General features: G+C 36.8%; 1 protein-coding gene across 1 annotated transcript in view; it reads left to right on the plus strand.

Moving 5' to 3' along the window:
* uba7 (ubiquitin-like modifier activating enzyme 7) overlaps window positions 1-19,897 on the plus strand; it is a 58,932-nt gene that overhangs the window by 25,533 nt on the left and 13,502 nt on the right. The window contains exons 21-22 of the mRNA XM_067460443.1: window positions 1,492-1,584; window positions 1,885-2,076. Coding sequence (XP_067316544.1) covers window positions 1,492-1,584; window positions 1,885-2,076 — 285 coding nt within the window. The remainder of the gene's footprint in view (window positions 1-1,491; window positions 1,585-1,884; window positions 2,077-19,897) is intronic.

Consider the following 19,897-nt stretch of genomic DNA (forward strand, 5'->3'; position numbering starts at 1 on the left):
TCTGGTGGCATCAGGTTGCCAAATTATATACTATGCTCAAACACCCCCGCAGTTACCCCCAACACACCCAATACTTGACTGGCTTTGTAGTGCTGCGGTGCCTGGGGCGAAAGCAGAGTGCCAAAACCTCAAAACCTGTGGATCTTAGCATTCCTGCAATATCTAATATCACACCAAAGTCTTGAATTGTGAATTATGCTTAATGGCTTATTTGGTTTTTAATTGTCTTCTTTTTAAAAAGATAACTAAGTATATGATTTGCAGTTGCATCTGGAGCAATAAAGAGGGGAAATTACATAAGAATACACAATAGGAGACTAGAAACTATCAATGTTAAAATATGACGTTGTATGATAACATCTTTATTTAGTACCTGTTGTACCAAAGTGTGCAAACATACCTGTGGGCCAGGCGATTTTGTTCCTGTTTTTAAATTCTTCTTGTTTTTAAAGGTCTAGTTCACCATAAAATGAATTGATGTAATGACTCGCCCGAATGTCGTTCCACACCCGTAAGAGATCTTCACACACATTTTAAGATATTTTATATTTAGTCCGGAGCATATGCGAGTGTATGCACACTATACTGTCCATGTCCAGAAAGGGAATAAAAACATCATCAAAGTAGTCCATATGTAGCATCAGATTAATAACAAAAACTACGACTTTATTCAGCATTGTCTTCTCTTCCGGGTTTGTTTTCAATCCTCAAATAAAGATTTGAATGGTTATGAAATAATACGCTGAATAAAGTCGTAGTTTTTGTTATTTTTGGACCCAAATGTATTTTGGATGCTTCAAGAGACTCTAATTAACCCACTGATGTCTCATATGGACTACTCTGATGATGTTTTTATTCCCTTTCTGGACATGGACAGTATAGTGTGCATACACTTGCATACACTCTCGGACTAAATGTAAAATATCTTAAACTGTGTGTGAAGATGAACGGAGGTCTTACGGGTGTGGAACGACATTAGAGTGAGTCATTAATGACATAAATTTCATTTTTGGATGAACTAACCCTTTAATATAAAACTAAAAGATAACAATCAGCATCACACTTAAAAACACAATGGGTATTTTTCCCTGTTGTTTTTGCCCTATAGGAACAAGTGAACAGATGGTAAGTAGGTGAAGATTTGCTGGTGGAAAAATCAAAGGGTGTTTTCCATAGCTGGAAAGAAAATTAAAATCAACAGTAAAAGATGCAAATGTTCTATTAATGTCCACACTGCACAAACATGTATATTTTCATGACATTTTTGCACAAAAAATAATCTAAAAATGTATGTTACCTATATGAAAAAATATTAAGTTACCTAAAGCAAAATTGCAGATGATATTAAGACTTGTCTCCTAAATATGTGCATCTGATGCATGTGTGGACAACCAAAAACGAATGCAAGAATGTCCCTTGCCTTGCGTGTCAGTGCTTGTAATAATGAAATTGTTTGTACATTAACATATGCTCTTTTTATTCTTGTTTCAGGATGATGACAGTAATTTCCACATGGATTATATAGTTGCAACATCCAACCTGAGGGCAGAGAACTATGATATACCAACAGCCGACCGGCACAAGGTGAATGATTATTTTCTTTGTCAAACAGCTCTGCTGTGCTTTTGTTTGCTAGACAAGGTCTAAAGTGATCATCATTCGCCTCTGGGGGTTTGTGTCCTCAGTTTCAGTAAATATACAGTGCAGAACACCTGAGGAAAGAGCTTTTTTCCATTCCATTTGCTTGTACTACTTGTACGAATAATAGTTTGCATGACTTTTTTGCACTCGTCAACATGTATTTGTAATTCATAAACCATGCACCATGTGTACATGTGTATATATGCATGTAAATAATATCCCAAACATTTTTCTCATCTGCAGAGCAAGTTAATTGCTGGCCGTATCATTCCGGCAATCGCCACAACGACAGCTGCGATCGCTGGACTGATGTGTTTGGAGCTCTATAAGCTTGTCCAGGGTCAACGGCAAATCACTTCCTACCGCAACGCATACGTGAACTTGGCCACCCAATACTTTGTCCTCTCACTGCCTTGCTTGGCCCCGGCATTTACAGTAAGTGACAAAGCTACTCGCTTCTAATCACCATCTAACATCTGATTGTTGTCCAGAGACGTCATGTGCTTAGTATTTATGAGAACTAACCCCCAAATAAAAATAACTAATTTTTTTTATAATAAAATGTTACTTTAGCTTTCACTGTTACATTTATTGCAATGTCATCATATCCCATTATACTTTTGAATTATCGAAACGAGAACGTGCATTATTAATGCATTTGCTGTCGATATTCTGGAATATTACGAATGTATGGCCTGTAAGTCCTGCATCGATTCAGTCTTCCACATATTTTGTAGCTTTTAGAAACAAACACATTTAAAGCATATAAGCACTGACACCGCAATGCAAAAAAAATCTCTGTTGTTCAGCACATTTTGTGAATCAGAGGCTGCAAACCTAACGTCCTCCGTTAACTAGTATACACTGAGTTCGGTCGATCAGTACAAGTCATTTTACTGTAAATGTATATTTTCCCATCCACCCCCACACGAAAAATCGATGGTTTTGCTCGAATTGCCTGACATATTTTGGCTTCAAAACTAAGAACTTCATCAAATGATGACAACTTTGGGGCATACCTACAATATTCCTAGATTAGAGTTAACTTTTTATAGTTTCCTATGCAATGTGTCGAATATTGCCTATCAATAAAATTATTTTGTGGAAGTCTCATTGTAGCTTCCATAGACATCATAAATTGTATTTTTTTTTTGCTAGTACTTTTCTGTATTTAATGTCAGAAACATAAACATTATATGATTGAAAACACTGAACAGTTGTGATGTATGATGAGTTGATGACATCACATTCTAATCACATCCTAATGACTGTACAAAGGGTTAACTATCAAATATAACAAATAGTATTGTTTGTCTTTTGGAAGCTGCATTCAAAACCATTTGGCTCGCAAATCTGTGGGGTATATGTCTCTGCTATTTTTCAATCCATATACTGAAATTAAATAAAGTTATCAAACACTTTAAAGTCTTAACTGCATAAATTATAATTAAATATAAATTAATCCATACTGAAGCTACACTTTTCAGTTCTCTCTGTTGTTTGATGAACATTAATGACAGAATCCCAGCGGCTGGTTTATTAGGCTGCTGTCACTTTAAGATGATGACGCGGATCTGATCTCATTTCCTCACAACTCTTTAAGTTAATTTAAGACTTTATTGAACTCGTTTAAGATGCTCTTATGAGAATAAGGGAATTTTGGCATAATTGTTTGTGTTGTTTGAACCTGACACATGTCTTTCTGTGTCGTGAGTGTCGTAGTCTGGACATTCACAGACGGCTCATTCTCGTGTGTGTGTGTGTGTGTGTGTCATAGTCAGGACATTCACAGACAGCTCATTCTCGTGTGTGTGTGTGTGTGTGTGTGTGTGTGTGTGTGTGTGTGTGTGTGTGTGTGTGTGTGTGTGTGTGTGTGTGTGTGTGTGTGTGTCATAGTCAGGACATTCACAGACAGCTCATTCTCTTGTGTGTGTGTATGTGTCATAGTCAGGACATTCACAGTCGGCTCGTTCTCTTGTGTGTGTGTGTGTGTGTGTGTGTGTGTGTGTGTGTGTGTGCCATAGTCAGGACATTCACAGTCAGCTCGTTCTCTTGTGTGTGTGTGTGTGTGTGTGTGTGTGTGTGTGTGTGTGTGTCATAGTCAGGACATTCACAGTCAGCTCGTTCGCTTCTGTCTTGTCAAGCTTGAATGGTTTAAAAGCATTTGCATGAATAAATGCGTGATCATATAATGTCAAAGAAAAATGGATGCTACGTTAATTGCGTTAAATATTTTGCGTTAAACAGAAAAAAATAATGGCATGCATTAATTTTGACAGCACTAAAAATAACATGAATTTTATTTATACTATTATGTTACATATTTTAATGTTTTATAAGCTATATTAGTATGATTATTCTTATTAAATATGACATGATATAATATATTAAACATTATTATTTTTTAAATATTAAACTATTAATCTAGTTCCTTTTAATAAAGTTAATAGCAGAAGCTAGAATTATCTATTTTATTATTGCAATGTTTTACATGCATCACTGCTTATGGCCTTTGTTTATTAACACAATATGTTCTAGACACTTATGGAAGACTAATATGTTGTTAGACTAAGCGTTCTAGTTTAAAGATTTCTGTTCCCAATAAGCGCTCTTGTGGTGTGGTTGAGTTCTGTTATGAGGGCCGGGGGTGATGGCTGGGGTGAAAAGGTACAGCATCAGTCTTCTGTCTGGGTGTAGATCACTGCAGGCTTTAGAGACCTAACTTTCATCCTCAGGGGCTTCAACCACTTAGTAACTGTACACTCGCCCCCGCAGACCCCTCACCTGCCAACCTGGTGAGTTTGCTCAGTTTAGGGGACTTCCACTTTTCAAAGGGAACGCATTTAGATTTAGACAACAGTTTTCAGACGGACACGTGCATGCATTAAAGCAGCGAACCCTCAGAAGAGTTGCATGCAAATTTGGTGCTTGTGTTTGAGCCGGTGCGCTTGACTGTAATCAAGACCCTTAGACACAAAAATAGAAGTGAATGGGCCAAGATGTGTGCAGCATGACTTCAGATGAGGTCATGCAACCCCAGACATGGCCATCCACACATGGGGGCGGGGGGGTGTTTCTACCAACATGCGCGGGGTCAGAGTTGAGGGAAATTTTCACCCAAGGGGACAAGTGCTGAGCTAGGCTTTGAAACACACAAGCTCAGGTTACTAGTGCGATGTTACCATTTTCACCATGTCCAGACTCTTTCCTTTCTTAAAACACTCTCTCTCACACACACACACACACACACACACACTTTTTTTGATTTTTGGATTACAAGAACATGCACTGGCCCTGAAAAGTATTTGGACATTAAAGCCACACAAATGTATGAATGTCATTGCATTAAATAACCTGATAAGTCATTTTGGTGATTTTTGGTGGATGATGTATAAAGTCAGTTCACACCAGTGTAGTTCATCACATTAAATAACAACTTGTAACACTACATTCACAGCCACAGTGCCACAATGATTTTTGTCTGGATTTTGAAGAGTATGTCTATTATTTTATCATTTAAAACCTAACAGGCACCTGCGTCGGTTACGATTTTTAAGAAGAGGTCTGCGTTTATTTGATCAAAAAATGTGCTACAAAAACAGTAAACAGTAAATATTACAATATAAAATAACAGTTTTAAACTGTAATTTATTCCTGTGATCAAAGATGAATTTTAGCATCTTTAGCATTTTAGAACTCATTCTAATATGAGGATTTGCTGCTCAATAAACATTAACTATTCTTTTCAATGTTAACAACTGTTCACCACTGCTTAATATTTTTGTGGAAACAGTGATACGTTTGTTACTGTTCACTGTCACTTTTGATCAGTTTAATGAATCCTTGCTGGATAAACATTTAATTTAATAAAATGGTAGTCTATATTTTGATTATAAATGGTAGTCTATAAGTGTGGATGCGCTTTCTTTCTAAAGTAAAAGTGTGATCTTTTTAGGACCACTGTCTTCCCTTTCACTTTTTCCATCCTTTTTGTTTTGTTTGCATATCGTTTTCATATGACTGGCACAGTTTTCACGAGTCTTTTCCAAGTCCAGTATATGCGGAAACGTTTCCACACATGGGACGAGTTAAGAGTTTGCTAGAGCATGCTTTATTTTGTAAAACTGATACATGGCGGAAAACACATTATTGAGTCGATTAGTTAACATTTCCATTTTTCAAACGCTTTGTTTAGACTGTGGTAGTGATACGGTAGTTGCCATACGGGGCTTTGTCAGCTGTCCGTGTATTAAATTGAGCTGTGGAAACCTCTATTAGTCTATTTTCCAGCAAAGTGGCTTCCAGTTGGAACTTTTCATGGATTTAGGTGGAAGACAAACATCAGAGAGACACTTTTCAGCTTGATCAGAAATGCATAACTATGGAATAAAACAATTTAAAAGATAATTCTGACTATATGTCCCGCAATTCTGACTTTATATCTCACTATTTGACAGGGCACATGCTAAGAGGGCTCTTCTGATAGACTTAGAAAATCTAGTCTGAGGCAAGAAGGATATGCTCTGAGCTTCCTGTTTTCTATCAAGGACATCCTCCTCTTTAACAGCCTCCTCTATTTTTACACTCTCAAGGCAGTTTCAGAGAAGTCGTTCATCAATCGTGTTGTCATGAGTGTCTCTGATTAGACCTTATTTTGGACTGAATCATTCGTCTTTTATAAAACTAATATACAGTACTCAAAATAGCTTTTTTATATTTTATTTTATTATTTAAATTCTAAAGCCCATGAAATAAAATCAACGTGGGTGATTCTATAATCGCTGGTACATTTGGTGTCCAAAGACATTTTTTTCCTGCTTTTTTCAAATAGTTAGATTTTTTTATTATTATTTTAATACTTTTTTACTCGTTGTAATGGATCTCAAGATGTTACGGCAATAACAATATAATATTTCCTGTAAAAAGCAAAAGTCATGATTTCATGTTGTCTGAATTGGTGTATTTTCCATCATTGTGCAATGAAAATATTTAGTTTTTTATTTATAAAAGCGGTAAGTAGTAATTTTCCTAATTCTACAACATTAAATTGTTTAAAACTAACTTTTGACTCGACCAGAAATGTTTTGGTTACGTCGAACATGACCGACTGAAAGGGAACTAGTGCCTTGAGCAGAAAGTGCTCTGCCTGGTGTTATTGCTGCGACTGTGAAATGCTTCAGGTCCTTATTAGCAGTTTATGAGACTCTGTCTGTCGTATCCCTGCAGAAAAGACCAGCGTGTGTTTTCCTTTAGATGCTGGTCGTCAGCATGGGATGCTGGTGTGCTTGTCTCCACTAATCACGTGTGTGAGTCTGGTTCTTCTGAAGTTTCTTTGCCTCTACTTGCTAAACCTTTTTGCCCTTGCCAGATTCGCCTTTGGCTACTTAAAGTGTTACTTTAGCATTAAGCTTTGTAGAAAAACACGGGAATATATTTGAATGATCATTTGCTCATTTGAAGGTTTTATAGAATTCATCATTCGACATTGTCTTTTTTTACCTCTTGGTTTAGACCAGTGATCTTTTGTTGACCTGGACGCATCCGAATGCACTCCTGCTTACATTACAAATGCCATGAGATCTCCAAAGGTGGTTTGAGAGTTGGATCAAAGTGTCAAACAGCATCTAAAGGTCTAAGTTTCTCCTGCACATTCATCAGTCTGAACAGGGTTAATCAGTGCTTATATTTTAAATGAAATAGACCGTCATGTTTTTACCTGCTTCTGTTCATAAATCCACTTCTGGCAGCTTGGCTTTACACCTGTAGGCCTTAATGTGAGGGTTCTTATAGATGAAGCAAACATCTGGCAGTGCTTGTAACGCTTTCGATGATTATTATTATGATTATAGTCTCTCTTTCTCCTCATAGCCACATCTTGTTAAGTCATCATGTGCTATTCATGACTCTCAGGGATTCAACCATGCAGTTTAAAAGTTTGGGCTGAGTAATATTTTTTTACATTTGTTCAAAGAACACTTTAAAAAAATGCTGGGTTAAAAACAACTCGAGTTGGTTTGAAAATGGACAAACCCAGAAATTGTGTTGTTTGAATGGGTCCATTGGCTGGGTCTCAGATTTGTCCAACAATCATGCATGGTGAGATGCTTAAAAGAAAAGCAAAATAGGATGTGTCCATCTGATGCATGGACTAACAATTAAAAAACAGCACTAATTGAACTTTTTCTCTTGCACTTACATAATGTATTAGTTGTGTCTGCTGCTGTTGTAGACCGAATGGAGTGTAGATTTTAAGCTATGAGGTGATTTTTTTTGGATATGACCTGTGCACCACCTTATTTGGCCATTTATGATTTACGGCTGGCTGAAAAGAGAGAAAACTAAAGAAAAAAAGTATGAGGAGGCAAGAAACGAACCCTGCAGTAATGACAGCTATTTCCTGCCATCGCAGGAAAGTCCTCTATTAGAACCAGATTTTCTTGAGCTCCAATGAGACTGGCTTTTTATTCTTTTAAACATTCACAGCTCCTTAAAGAGTGAGCAAGAAAGAAAGAAGGGGGCTTTGGGGAGAAGTGGAGGTTTCAGAGCCCATCTGCTCAACCCCAAAGCTTCTCCCCATTTCTTTGTTCTCAAGCATTCTCTTCATGATGGAGTTTCAAAACTTTACTTGTTCATTCACCCATTTCTTTCGGTGTTTACTGTAGAGCGCACTCACTTGCATAATCAGCACGTTCAATAGAGCTGAGCTGAGCTGTGTCATCAGTGAGCATTTGGTCTTGGCTAATAAAGCTTTCTAACGATGCACAAACACCCCATCTAACCACTTCACATGATGACATCTTGAAGATTTAAGGAGGATAATGCACGTTTAATGTATCGCAAAATGATCTCACACAATTTAAAGACAAGGATTTTGCATGAAATACACTGATTCCTTTAATGTGTACTGCATTTTGCTTTCAGGTATGCTAACATTGGGCAGTGATGTTGAATGGAAAATGGAAACTTTTCATTAACCACAATAATATATTTACACTAGTGCTGTCAAAATAACTGCGTTAACGCAAGCGATTCATTTTTATCAGCTTATGCATTAAAAATGACACACACACACACACACACACACAAGAGAACATGCTGGCTGTGAAAATGCCCTGACTATTGTGCAAACACACACACACACACACACACACACACACACACACACACACACACACACACATTAGAGAACATGCTGGCTGTGAATGCCCTGACTATGACACACACACCACTGAGAAAGATATGCACCAGTATTGAACACGTCAAAATGCCCGTTTTGTCTCATATTCTCATAAGAGCATCTTAAACGAGTTCAATAACGTCTTAAATGAACTTCAGAGAGTTGTGAGGAAATGAGATGCGCGTGACAGCGTCAGATCTTAAAGGGACAGCAGCCTAATTAACCAGCCGCTGTGATTCTGTCATTAATGTTCATTAGACAACAAAGAGTACAGAGAAAACTGCAGCTTTAATAAGGATTAATCTATATTTAATTTATTATTTATTCAGTTAAGACTGTAAAGTGTTTGATAAGTTTATTTAATTTATGTATAGGCTACTGATTATATATGAAGGCCATATGTAAAGATTGTTCACAAAGTTCACATAAATTATTTTTAAAGCCTATTATACTGTATAATGTTAAATATCTATCATTAATGTTTCATAGAGACATCAGTTTCAGAATTGGTGTCAGTGATACTGGCCTTCATTCATAGAAAGATTGCATTTTAACTAATATTTAAAATATACTGTCTTTAAGTTGTTTCTACATTAATTTGGAGAGTAACAGTGAAATTATTACAATATAAAAAATGTTAAGCCTTTCGGTTGACTCTAGTGCTCTCCTACTAAGTAAGTCATAATTAAAATTGTTTAGAGTATCATCATCCAACGTGATCTCATAAGAATTTGTTTATTTTTACATAGTGTATTTCTACTACACACACTTTATTTACATTTCATACACACCAAAACATAATATTGACTTACTGCCGGCACTAAAATGCAAATACAAAAAAAGCCTAAAAGATTTGTAAATATGTAATGTTTTGTAGTTGTAAAACTTAACGTTTCAGCATCTATACAAATGTACAAAAAGGTATGTTTTATGTCAGTGAGACCAGGCTGCACCATCCGTATTTGAGCGTTGATCTTTGGCCTCTTAGGCCTTCAATCTTTCTACTTTTCTGATCTTCAAAAATGTAATTTTTTTAACCATCATATGGCTGAGTGAGTACAAAAAAATCACTGATTTTCATTCAAATAAAATAGATTTTTTTCATTGGCATGCTCCAGAATAATTGCCAAAAAATGTGTGTGGCCGTCTAAAGTAACTGCTTTTGAAGTAACGGCATACTGCATACTTTCCATATGTCTGCATGGTGAAGTCATTACACAATACTTCATATAGTAGAGTCATGCATTGTGTCCTGGCCTGCCATCACAAGACCACACCAAAGAGGGTTCAATCATGTGGACTATTCCTGGCTGTAAGAAATAGATGGTTCGAGGGATAGCAGTTATTTAATTTTTCAAGCTATTATTGTGGTATGAGCTATCGCCCAGGTTAAATGTCTTTTAAAATGGTGTCTTTCTGTTTAAGTGAGTGGTTCTTGACCAGACATCCCACCCATCACTAGTGATTTCAATAGTATTTGAGTTCTGGGGCTCTGAACTCTTTCTCCCAGCAGTGATTTTCAGCTGGTAGTTGGGATCAATCAGACCACAGGCCGTGTTATTTTCATTACCCGCAGTGTTGAGTAGAGGAAAGACGAGCTTTCCCATAATTCTCCCTCCATGTGTTGCAGCGGTTCTGGAATCAGTCTTTAAATTAGATGGGAAATTTTCTGGTTTCTATTAGCTAATCTTAAACTTAAAAACCATGTGTGTACCTGATGGAAGAAGCTGAGAGAATACTTATCGTCATCTTATAGTCATCATTAAATTGATCATGAAATGAATGCACAATCCTTGTGCATTTTAAATGTTTTAGAGATCCGAGATCTCTCTTTTTAATAACAATGAAGCTGCATGTGTTTAATTACTTAAACATAGCGATGTAACCCCCTCGATGCTGAGACATATGTAGCAGTGTTTCTAAAACTTATGGTGGATTTGCTCGACCGCCATGACAGTCACCGCAAGCAGAATGATACAAACGGTGAAAAGGTTATGGTGCCATTATCATTAAAATATTGCACGGCTGGAAAAGGCTCTCAGCCAATCAGATTTGAGAACCAGAAAGTGTTGTTGTATAAACGGTTTTATTGCACACCTTCCAGCCAATCAAAATCGAGTATTCAGTCTGACAGTACAATTTGGTGATATCTTATGAGGGGAAAGTAAACAACCTGTTAAATTTGTGTTTGTGTCTATGGTGTACATCAACATACGACACCATTGGATGAACATAGAGGAATGTGCCCGTAAAAAGAACAGACACATGAAAACACTTATTCAATTAAGATGTTTTCCATGCAAACATATCCCTCAGGAATCCAAGCTCGGCCGTAAAAGCCACAGTGTGCTTAATTGGCAGGGCTAGTCTGTGAAAACAAAAAAACTTTGGTCAATATCACACTTCTTTCACCAGCTCCTTTCAAGATAAAAAACAGAACAAAACAATAATAATATCATCAATAATCATTTCAAATTAATTTTTGCAAATTAAGGATTCACAGCCTTTGCTCAATACTCTGTTAAAGCACCTTTGGCACCATTTACCGCCTTAGGTCTTTTTGAGTAATGATGCTAAAAGCTTGGCACACCTATTTTTGTGCAGTTTATCCCAATCTTCTTTTCAGGACATCTCAAGCTCCATCAGGTTGGATGGGGAGCACAGTGATTTTCAGATCTCTCCAGAGATGTTCAATCGGGTTCAAGTCTGGGCTCTGGTTGGGCCACTCAAGGACATTCACAGAGTTGTCTTGTAACCATTCCTTTGTTATCTTTGCTGTGTGATTAGGGTTGTTGTCCAGTTGGAAGATCAACCGTCACCCCAGTCTGAGGGCGACGGTCAGTTTTCATCAAGGATGCATCGGTACATTGCTGCTTTTATCTTTTCCTCAATCCTGGCTAGTCTCCCATTTACTGCCTCTGAAAACATCCCCACAGCATTATGCTGCCACCACCATGCTTCACTGTAGGGATGGTATTGGCCAGGTGATGAGTGGTGCCTGGTTTCCTGCAGACATGACGCTTGCCATTGAGGCCCTTCAGGTGAAATATATATATATATATATATATATATATATATATATATATATATATATATATATATATATATAAAATTTACTGGAGCTCTGTCAGAGTGACCATCGGGTTCTTGGTCACTCCCTGAATAAGGCCCTTCTCCCCCGATCGCTCAGATTGGCCGGATAGCCTGCTCTAGGAAGAGTCCTGGTGGTTCCAAACTTCTACATTTATGGATGATGGAGGCCACTGTGCTCATTGGGACCTTCAATGCTGCAGAAATTCTGTATCCTTCCCCAGATCTGTGCCTCGATACAATCCTGTCTCGGAGGTCTACAGACAATTCCTTGGACTTCATGGCTTGGTTTGTGCTCTGACATGCACTGTGGGACCTTATATAGACAGGTGTGTGCCTTTTTCCAAATCATGTCAAATCAACTGATTTACGCGCTGTGAATACTTTCCAGATGCACTGTAAGTGATCACACAGAATTAGATCTATTTTGTATTTGTATACAGCATTCACAGGCAAACTTGATCTATGCATTTCCCCGGCGTGGAAGTCAAGCTCATATAAATGTCAGGAAATATAATTCCTGGCTGCAGTATCCATGGATCAATTGATGTTTGGTAAGTTGCAAGGCACACTTATACTGAATCCAACCTTAAATTTAAGCTGATAATCGTTGTTTTTTCAGTTTCCCCTATGAACTGCTGTCATGCATTAGGCTCTTTTTGCAACTCTGTTCCGGCGGTAAAGTGACATCAATGCATACCCTCTGTTGTTGTAGTCGAGCACATTTGAGAGTCTGCTCAAGCTGTCGCATCCATCTTTTCATATTTATTGCAATCAAGCGGCAACCTCCCACAGTCTCTCTTGAAACCAACACAGAGGTGACTTAAACTTCAATTCATCTACTGGCCATTAGAGACAGAGAAGATACAGATCTGACTCCCTTTAGGATCCTATGTTCAAAATGGCCAAATTTACAGCAGAAAAAAATATTTACATCCTGGTACAAAAAGTGATTAAATTATATTAAGTGTGCCTTATTAAGGGCGTGGTCACTTGAGTGACAGGTGGATTGCCAGCTATGGTTAAGCTCTGTGGACGTGATTTCAGCAACCAAGCACATCAGCTCCACCCACTTCCCGCCTCTTTGCCTATTTTCAGTTATCCAGGAGTGACGCACAGTGACGTGCTGCCAAGATGGCAACGGCCATGTTTTAGGCTTCAAAAATGCTTTTCGGGAACCTATAGGTTACGTCACGGACACTACATCAATTTTTTACAGTCTATGATTGCAATACAGTATGTAACACAAATGCAATAACGTCATAAAAACAAGTTACCACACAGGCTATTTATAGATTATCAAAACAGAATATGCTAATCAATGATTTGAAGAGAGCCATAATTTCATCCACCAACCAATCAGAAACGTCCTGTTTCATTCGACATGTCACTTCTTCACGAGTCTTTCCGTCTTTGTGAAATGGGAATCTACCAACACTTGCTGCAACATGTTTTCAAAAAATTCTGTGAGCGGTTTATTGGTTTCTTGGATGGTTTGGAGCATACCATCTTCAATTGGCTTGGCATGCTCCATAATAACAGATTCTGTGGTAAAACACTTTTACATTCATCCCACATGGCAAATATCTCAAGATACTGAGTGCTCTGTTACTCTAGCTAGGCCGTATGCCATGCAAAAAGACATCCAAGGGGATAAATCTGACCTCATCAGACCCTCAGTACTATATTTCTGACTTTTTGTGGCATTTGTCTAATTATGCTTTCAAAAGTGAATGAATCAGTAATTGGTCACTAGTGATTATTGGTAATGCATTTGAGACCCGTAAGCACTGGCAGTGGTGTCTTGGAGCAAATTTGGCACAGTCACACGTAGATGCATGCCCTGTCCATAAATAAAAAGACTTTATCTCAAAAAATAATCAGCTGAGGAAATGAAGAGTGTTTCCTTGCCGTGCAAATTCACTGTAATGTCATCAGATAACTGGACATTTTTGGAATACTCTGGACTATATATTTTATTGTTCATTAAATAAATGCATAATCCCAAGCAATATATGCTACACTTTATTGATAATATAATTTTTTTCTTTGGAATAACATTTTCTGCGTAATGCACAGAAATTAAATAGGAGGTGTGTCCACAACCTGTTGTTTAGGTTTTTTTAAGCAACAGATTCAAGTCGGTTTTGTTGTAGGGCGGTGTGATCTTTGTGCTATCAGTAGAATTCAGTGATAATGCTTTATGAGAGGAAAATAAACAGCATCTTTAGTGATAATATAATCCTTTGGAATGCTTTGGATGATTTATGTTAAGTTGGCTTGAGAAAGCCATTGATCTACTATTTAAACTACTTCTTCTTTAACTCTACAATCACTAGACTCGGCTCAGACCTTCAAAATGTTCAGATTTGGGTTGATATATCATTTCAAACTAATCCGATGTCTCCTAAAAATTAAGATAAAAATATATTTTTTTAAAAACATACTTTGTGGGGGTAAAAGCTTTAATAAAGTAACTCTAATAGAGTATTTGAGCTTCATCCACTCTGTATCTATCCCTACAAAGCCTAGCAGCTAGCTTGTTAATTAATGTTAAAACATGTTAGCAAACATGATAAATAAAGCTAGAAAATGCTTAATAATGCTAACAAAATGTCAAAATAAGTAAATAATTAAAACATGTAAGCATTTTGGTAAAACAAGCTAGCAAAATGTTAAAACATGCTAGCAACACATTAAATAATTTTAGCAACATGTTAAATCATGTTAACGAAATGTTAAAACATGCCAAGAAGCAAACATGTTAATTTGTGCTAATAACATCTGTTCTTTTGATAGACATCATTGCCTTCAAAACATTTAAACTTTAACCCTTGTGCATCAATTAAAAAAAGTTAATCATATGTCCACATGACAAAATGTCCATGTCAAAATCTATAAGAAAAGAAAAGAAATAAATAAATTAAAAAAATAATAATAATAATAAAAAATAAATTTAAAAAAGTATATATATATATATAATATATTGGGAGCACAGACTTAAGTTTGGTCTCATTTTAAGAAGATCCATTTTTTTATGTTTAAAAAGTTTAAGCTTATGAAAAATTATTTATTAACAATATTTTATATAAAATATATATATTTTATGAAACATGTTGAACTCTAAAACTGTTAGAAAATCAAAGCCAAAAAAAGCTGTAAGCCATAAATCACAAAAATTGCTCTCAGGGGCAGTGCCAAATTTTCCCTGTTACATGCCATATGTCTCCACTGGGACACACTGGGTGTTTTTCTCAGTCGATTTAAAAAAAAACGCGCACACACAATTTTTTTTTATTACGTACATACACTCCACAGTCTGACATCCATACTAACACACCCAGACAGTTACAGCTGCATCATTTATAATATGCATGAACAGAAAACAGGAATAAAGTGAGTATTTGATTTAAAGGCCAAACCTGAGAAAATGGCGCCATCTGATAAAAAACAAGATTAAAACACAAGGGTTAAACTTTAAAGTACGTTTTCAAACTTTCTGGTCTGGCTTTCTGAAGCCAACTTTCAAAGTTTTTAGTTAAACTTTATTCATCTAGTTTTATTTGAATATGAATCCCAGGTTTCCCATGTTTCAGTTGAGCGCTCCATGTGTTTTACTGACTGCCAACTGGCATAAATATGTATTCAAGGCAGCTGCCATCTCTCACAAATGGATTTGCGCATGTGTTGCTTCGTCTGCTGTTCATTCCTAGTTCTCGACCCATGCATTAGGCACAGTACAGCTGGAAAGATCACATCAGGTTCATTTCGGTACATGCCCTGTAAAAAATGCTGGGTTAAAAATGGACAAACCCAGTTGTTTGAACCCTTTGAATGGACCCATTCAAACAACCCAATTTCTGGGTTTGTCCATTTTCACCGTGGGTAGTTTTTTCGAGTGTGGGAAGTGTTATTTAGCAGTCTCTGTGCGCAGTCTCCTCGTAAACAAAACGTCAACATCGTGGAAAGCAGAACTGTAACTTGTGAGAGAGGGGAACAGAATTTAACTGTGGGCCATTACTCATCTTCCTAGTTTTAATACATCACAAAATATCTGTGTCACTTACATAGGTCATGAATTCATGTAAACAAACAAATGTTTTGATCGCGATTGTATTTTGACTACTGTATTACATTTATGGGACTCTAAATGTGAGCATCTGCCCTGCAAAAATCTTCCTAAAACAAAAATGCAGCTGGATTTGAATTGTTTAATCTTGATATACAAACCATTGTAACGTCATTCTATTGGCCTTAGGCATGAGAACGTCAAGCTGCAGAAAAGTGTCTACATGAATCCAGACACCTCCAGACTCACGGCTTCATTTCCTGTCTGTTTGTCTGCTCTCCTCTCCATCCTCAGCTTTCACTCTGCCATATCAGCTGAGGGCAAACATTAGCACCATTTTTTGTGTAATTATGGCCTCTGTGCAATTACGTAGGTATGCAATGCACCAGGATTTTTTTTTTCCCTTTGCTTGCAGTTCTTTTCTCACTGCGCTTTGTGACTAAAAGTGGAGATGATAAAAGTTAAATAAAAAGTTTTGTACTTTATATGATAGAGTTTATATGGTTATATGGTAACACGAGTAACACATATTCACTATTAACTCTGACTTTAGCCCCAAAATCATAATTTAATCAATAAAACAAAACGATCGTCAATTTGGCAGGTTTTTGTGCATTTGCACATACGTGCTGCTTAACCGCGAAACATGTAAAGCAGACACAAGGAAGTGAAGCGAGCATGTTAAGTTATGTTTGGGACCATTTTAAAAGGCTAGAATTGCACCTTTGTGACTACACTGTAAAAAAAAAATGTTGGTTTTTGTTGGTTTAACTTAAAAAAGTAAGTAATCTGGTTGCCTTAAAATGTTGAGTTTATTGAACTTAAAAATTTGAGTTGATACAATGAAGGAAATTTGTTCAATGAATAGAAACTCAAAATATTTTTGTATCTGAACCACATAAAAAATTTGATAAACCATGAAAATAGCACTATTTGGCATGTTTCACTGCGTCATCAGAAATAAAACACACAATTACCCAATATGCTTACAACATATTTTAATAATATTTTAATAAAGGTTGTCGAATCTCAAAAAATGTTCATTGTATTAACTCAAAATTTTAATTTCAATGAACTCAAAATTTTAAGGCAACCAGGTAACTTTTTTTCTAAATAATTTTTTACAGTGCATAAGACAGCGTGTGTTTTGTGCAAATGTAAGTTGTAATATTGTGTTGATTTTGTGTATATACAGTACTGTGCAAAAGTCTTAGGCACGTTGGCACCCAACCAAAAAAATGAAGCCAGTTATTTCTATATTTTGTAAAAGTGTCAGTAGGTAATATCAGTTTACATTTTCAAACATTTATTTTGCCATTAATTGTAATAATCCATGATTCCAGTGAGATTTGTGTATGCAGAAGGAGTCTGACAACAGCTGATCCACATGGAGATCTGATATCACAAATCATTGAGTCCGTCTGAGATTACAGGAAGAAACTGAAGAAACTGAGACAAAATCCACAAGAACTGCCACAACATCTCCGAGACACTTGAAGTAACCCTCCTGCAAAGCTCCCTAAAAAACTGAGCAAGTGGACCAGGACTAAAGCTGTTTAAAACACAAAGGGTGCTCACGCCAAACACTGATTTGATTTAGTTATTAACACTCATTGTTCATTGAGTTCATTGACAAACAAAATCTATTTATTACATTTTTTAAAGCATTCTGACTTTACAGCATTTTTACACACGTGTCTAAAACTGTTCCCGGTACTGGAGCTTTGCCGGAGGGTTTCTTCAAGTGTCTCGGAGATGTTGTGGCAGTTCTTGTGGATTTTGTCTCAGTTTCTTCATATAATCCCAGACAGACTCGAAGATGGTGAGATTAGATCTCCGTGTGGATCAGCTGTTGTCAGACTCCTTCTGCACAAATCTCACTGGAATGGATATTAAGGGCAAAATAAATGTTTGAAAATATAAACTGATATTACCTACTGACACACTCACGCAAAATACATAAATAACTGGCTTAAAAACATTTTTTGGGGGTGGAAATACTAACGTGCCTAAGATTTTTACACAGTACTGTATGATTAATCTCATATGGGATGCGTTTGGTTAAGAATTATTACTGTAGTAAAGCGTGTCGGGATCATCTTCTGTTAGCCGGTGTTTATGCGTTGGTAATGTCGGTGTATGAATGAGTGTATGGATGGGTGAATGTGAGGCAACATGTAAAGCGCTTTGGATGGCCATAGGGTCTGTTGAAAGCGCTATATAAATGCAGTCCATTTACCATTAATGTGTTTTATTAATCATTATATTTGATTATTAAATAAGTCATAAATTATCAATCAATCACTCATTTAACAATCCTACTACTAGCCCTTTATTTAGACTCAAATCTAAATCCTCATTAGTTTGGTGAGAAGCGTTGCGTTTTGAGCAGCATTCATTTGCACACAGGCTGTTGATGTGACATGGCATTTTCACTGTCACACAAGATAAAAATGAGTATTATCATAATTTAAAATGCAGTAAATGGGTAAACATTTTTTTGTCTTACATGGATCTGTTCATTTAAAAACTTTGTCATTAGATTTTAAATTTTTTGAGCCAAATCTCAAAGCTGTCCTAGGCTGTCTCAAGCATGGGTCAATAAATTACAACTTTTATAAATGAAAAGAAAAGCATAAAAAGGTTAATAAAATACCATCATTTTACAAGTGTCTATTTTTCATTCAAAGTGTAGGAACTTAATACAGTTTGTCGCTGAAAACCATGTCCTCCGGTGTGACACCATATACTGAGTTTAAATCAGGCAGTTCCCTGGACAACTTTAATTAGTTGAAGGACCCCATTCAAGCCCAGGTTACTGTGAAGCACATGGTAAGATTTTCTCTCAGAATTGTTCAAATATTTAACTTTTTTGCTACTACTATAAAAGCCCTTTTATATTTTTCTCAAACATCAGACTTCACACTACATGGCAATACACATTTTTTGTTTTACCAAAAAAAAAAGCATTTTTTACTGGTTATTTGTCTACTACCCACACCCTATCATGCTGTTGGCTATAAGCCACTGCTGTAGATCCATTTTGCAGTATTAAGGCTAACGATTAATTGATTATTTTATCGTTAATTTAAACAACGATCGATCATGGGAATTTATATAAATTAACATCCCTAAACCTGATATTACCGTTTGTTACCATAGTATACGTTTGTAAGATTAACACTATTTAATGATACATCTGTGATCCCAAATGAACAGCTTGGTGTGCCCATGTGTGTCCAGTCTAATGCAATTGTGTCACATTACATAACATGATGGCACATATGACCCCTGGTCTGGCTAATCGAAGCCAATCAATGATATTGATGAACACAGAAACAATTATTGATTGCAATCAGTGGGCTATTCAGATGTGTTTATTGCACTGGTGAGTTGAAGAAGGAAAAACTGTAAAAACACTCTGAGCTCAAAGCGAGTTGTCGTGCACTTGTGTGACAATAGTAATTAGGCTTCTGAATTTATGGGACCAGTGATTACACCAGGGAGAATTATACCCTTTTAGCAGTGTGTGTGTGTGTGTGTGTGTGTGTGAGAGAGTCAGTCAGTCAGTCAAAGGGACACTCACATAAAATGCACCATTTGTAGGAAGTAAACTCTATTGACTGACTCCTTCTGGCACGAGCCGTCAGTCAGGTTGGGAGCGCTTCATTGGCAGGACAATGAGCCAGACTTCTGTTAACACGTCAATGGCTCTTTTGTAAGAAGGGCTATAGTTGGAGTGTAAGTGTCAAACCCTCTGGAGACTGCCTGCCATGCTGTCACCCCTCAGCCTTTGTTACCCCGACTCTGTTCAAGCAGGGGATATGCATGAGTTTACGGAGATTATAGGCAGAAAGGGATGAAGTAAATTCAATCTGGAAGGCTGTGGTTTCTGATTTTGCTTTATGCAGTGACCTAAA

Source organism: Pseudorasbora parva, chromosome 12 (genome assembly GCF_024679245.1).
Source record: "Pseudorasbora parva isolate DD20220531a chromosome 12, ASM2467924v1, whole genome shotgun sequence".
NCBI classification, from domain to species: Eukaryota; Metazoa; Chordata; class Actinopteri; order Cypriniformes; family Gobionidae; genus Pseudorasbora; species Pseudorasbora parva.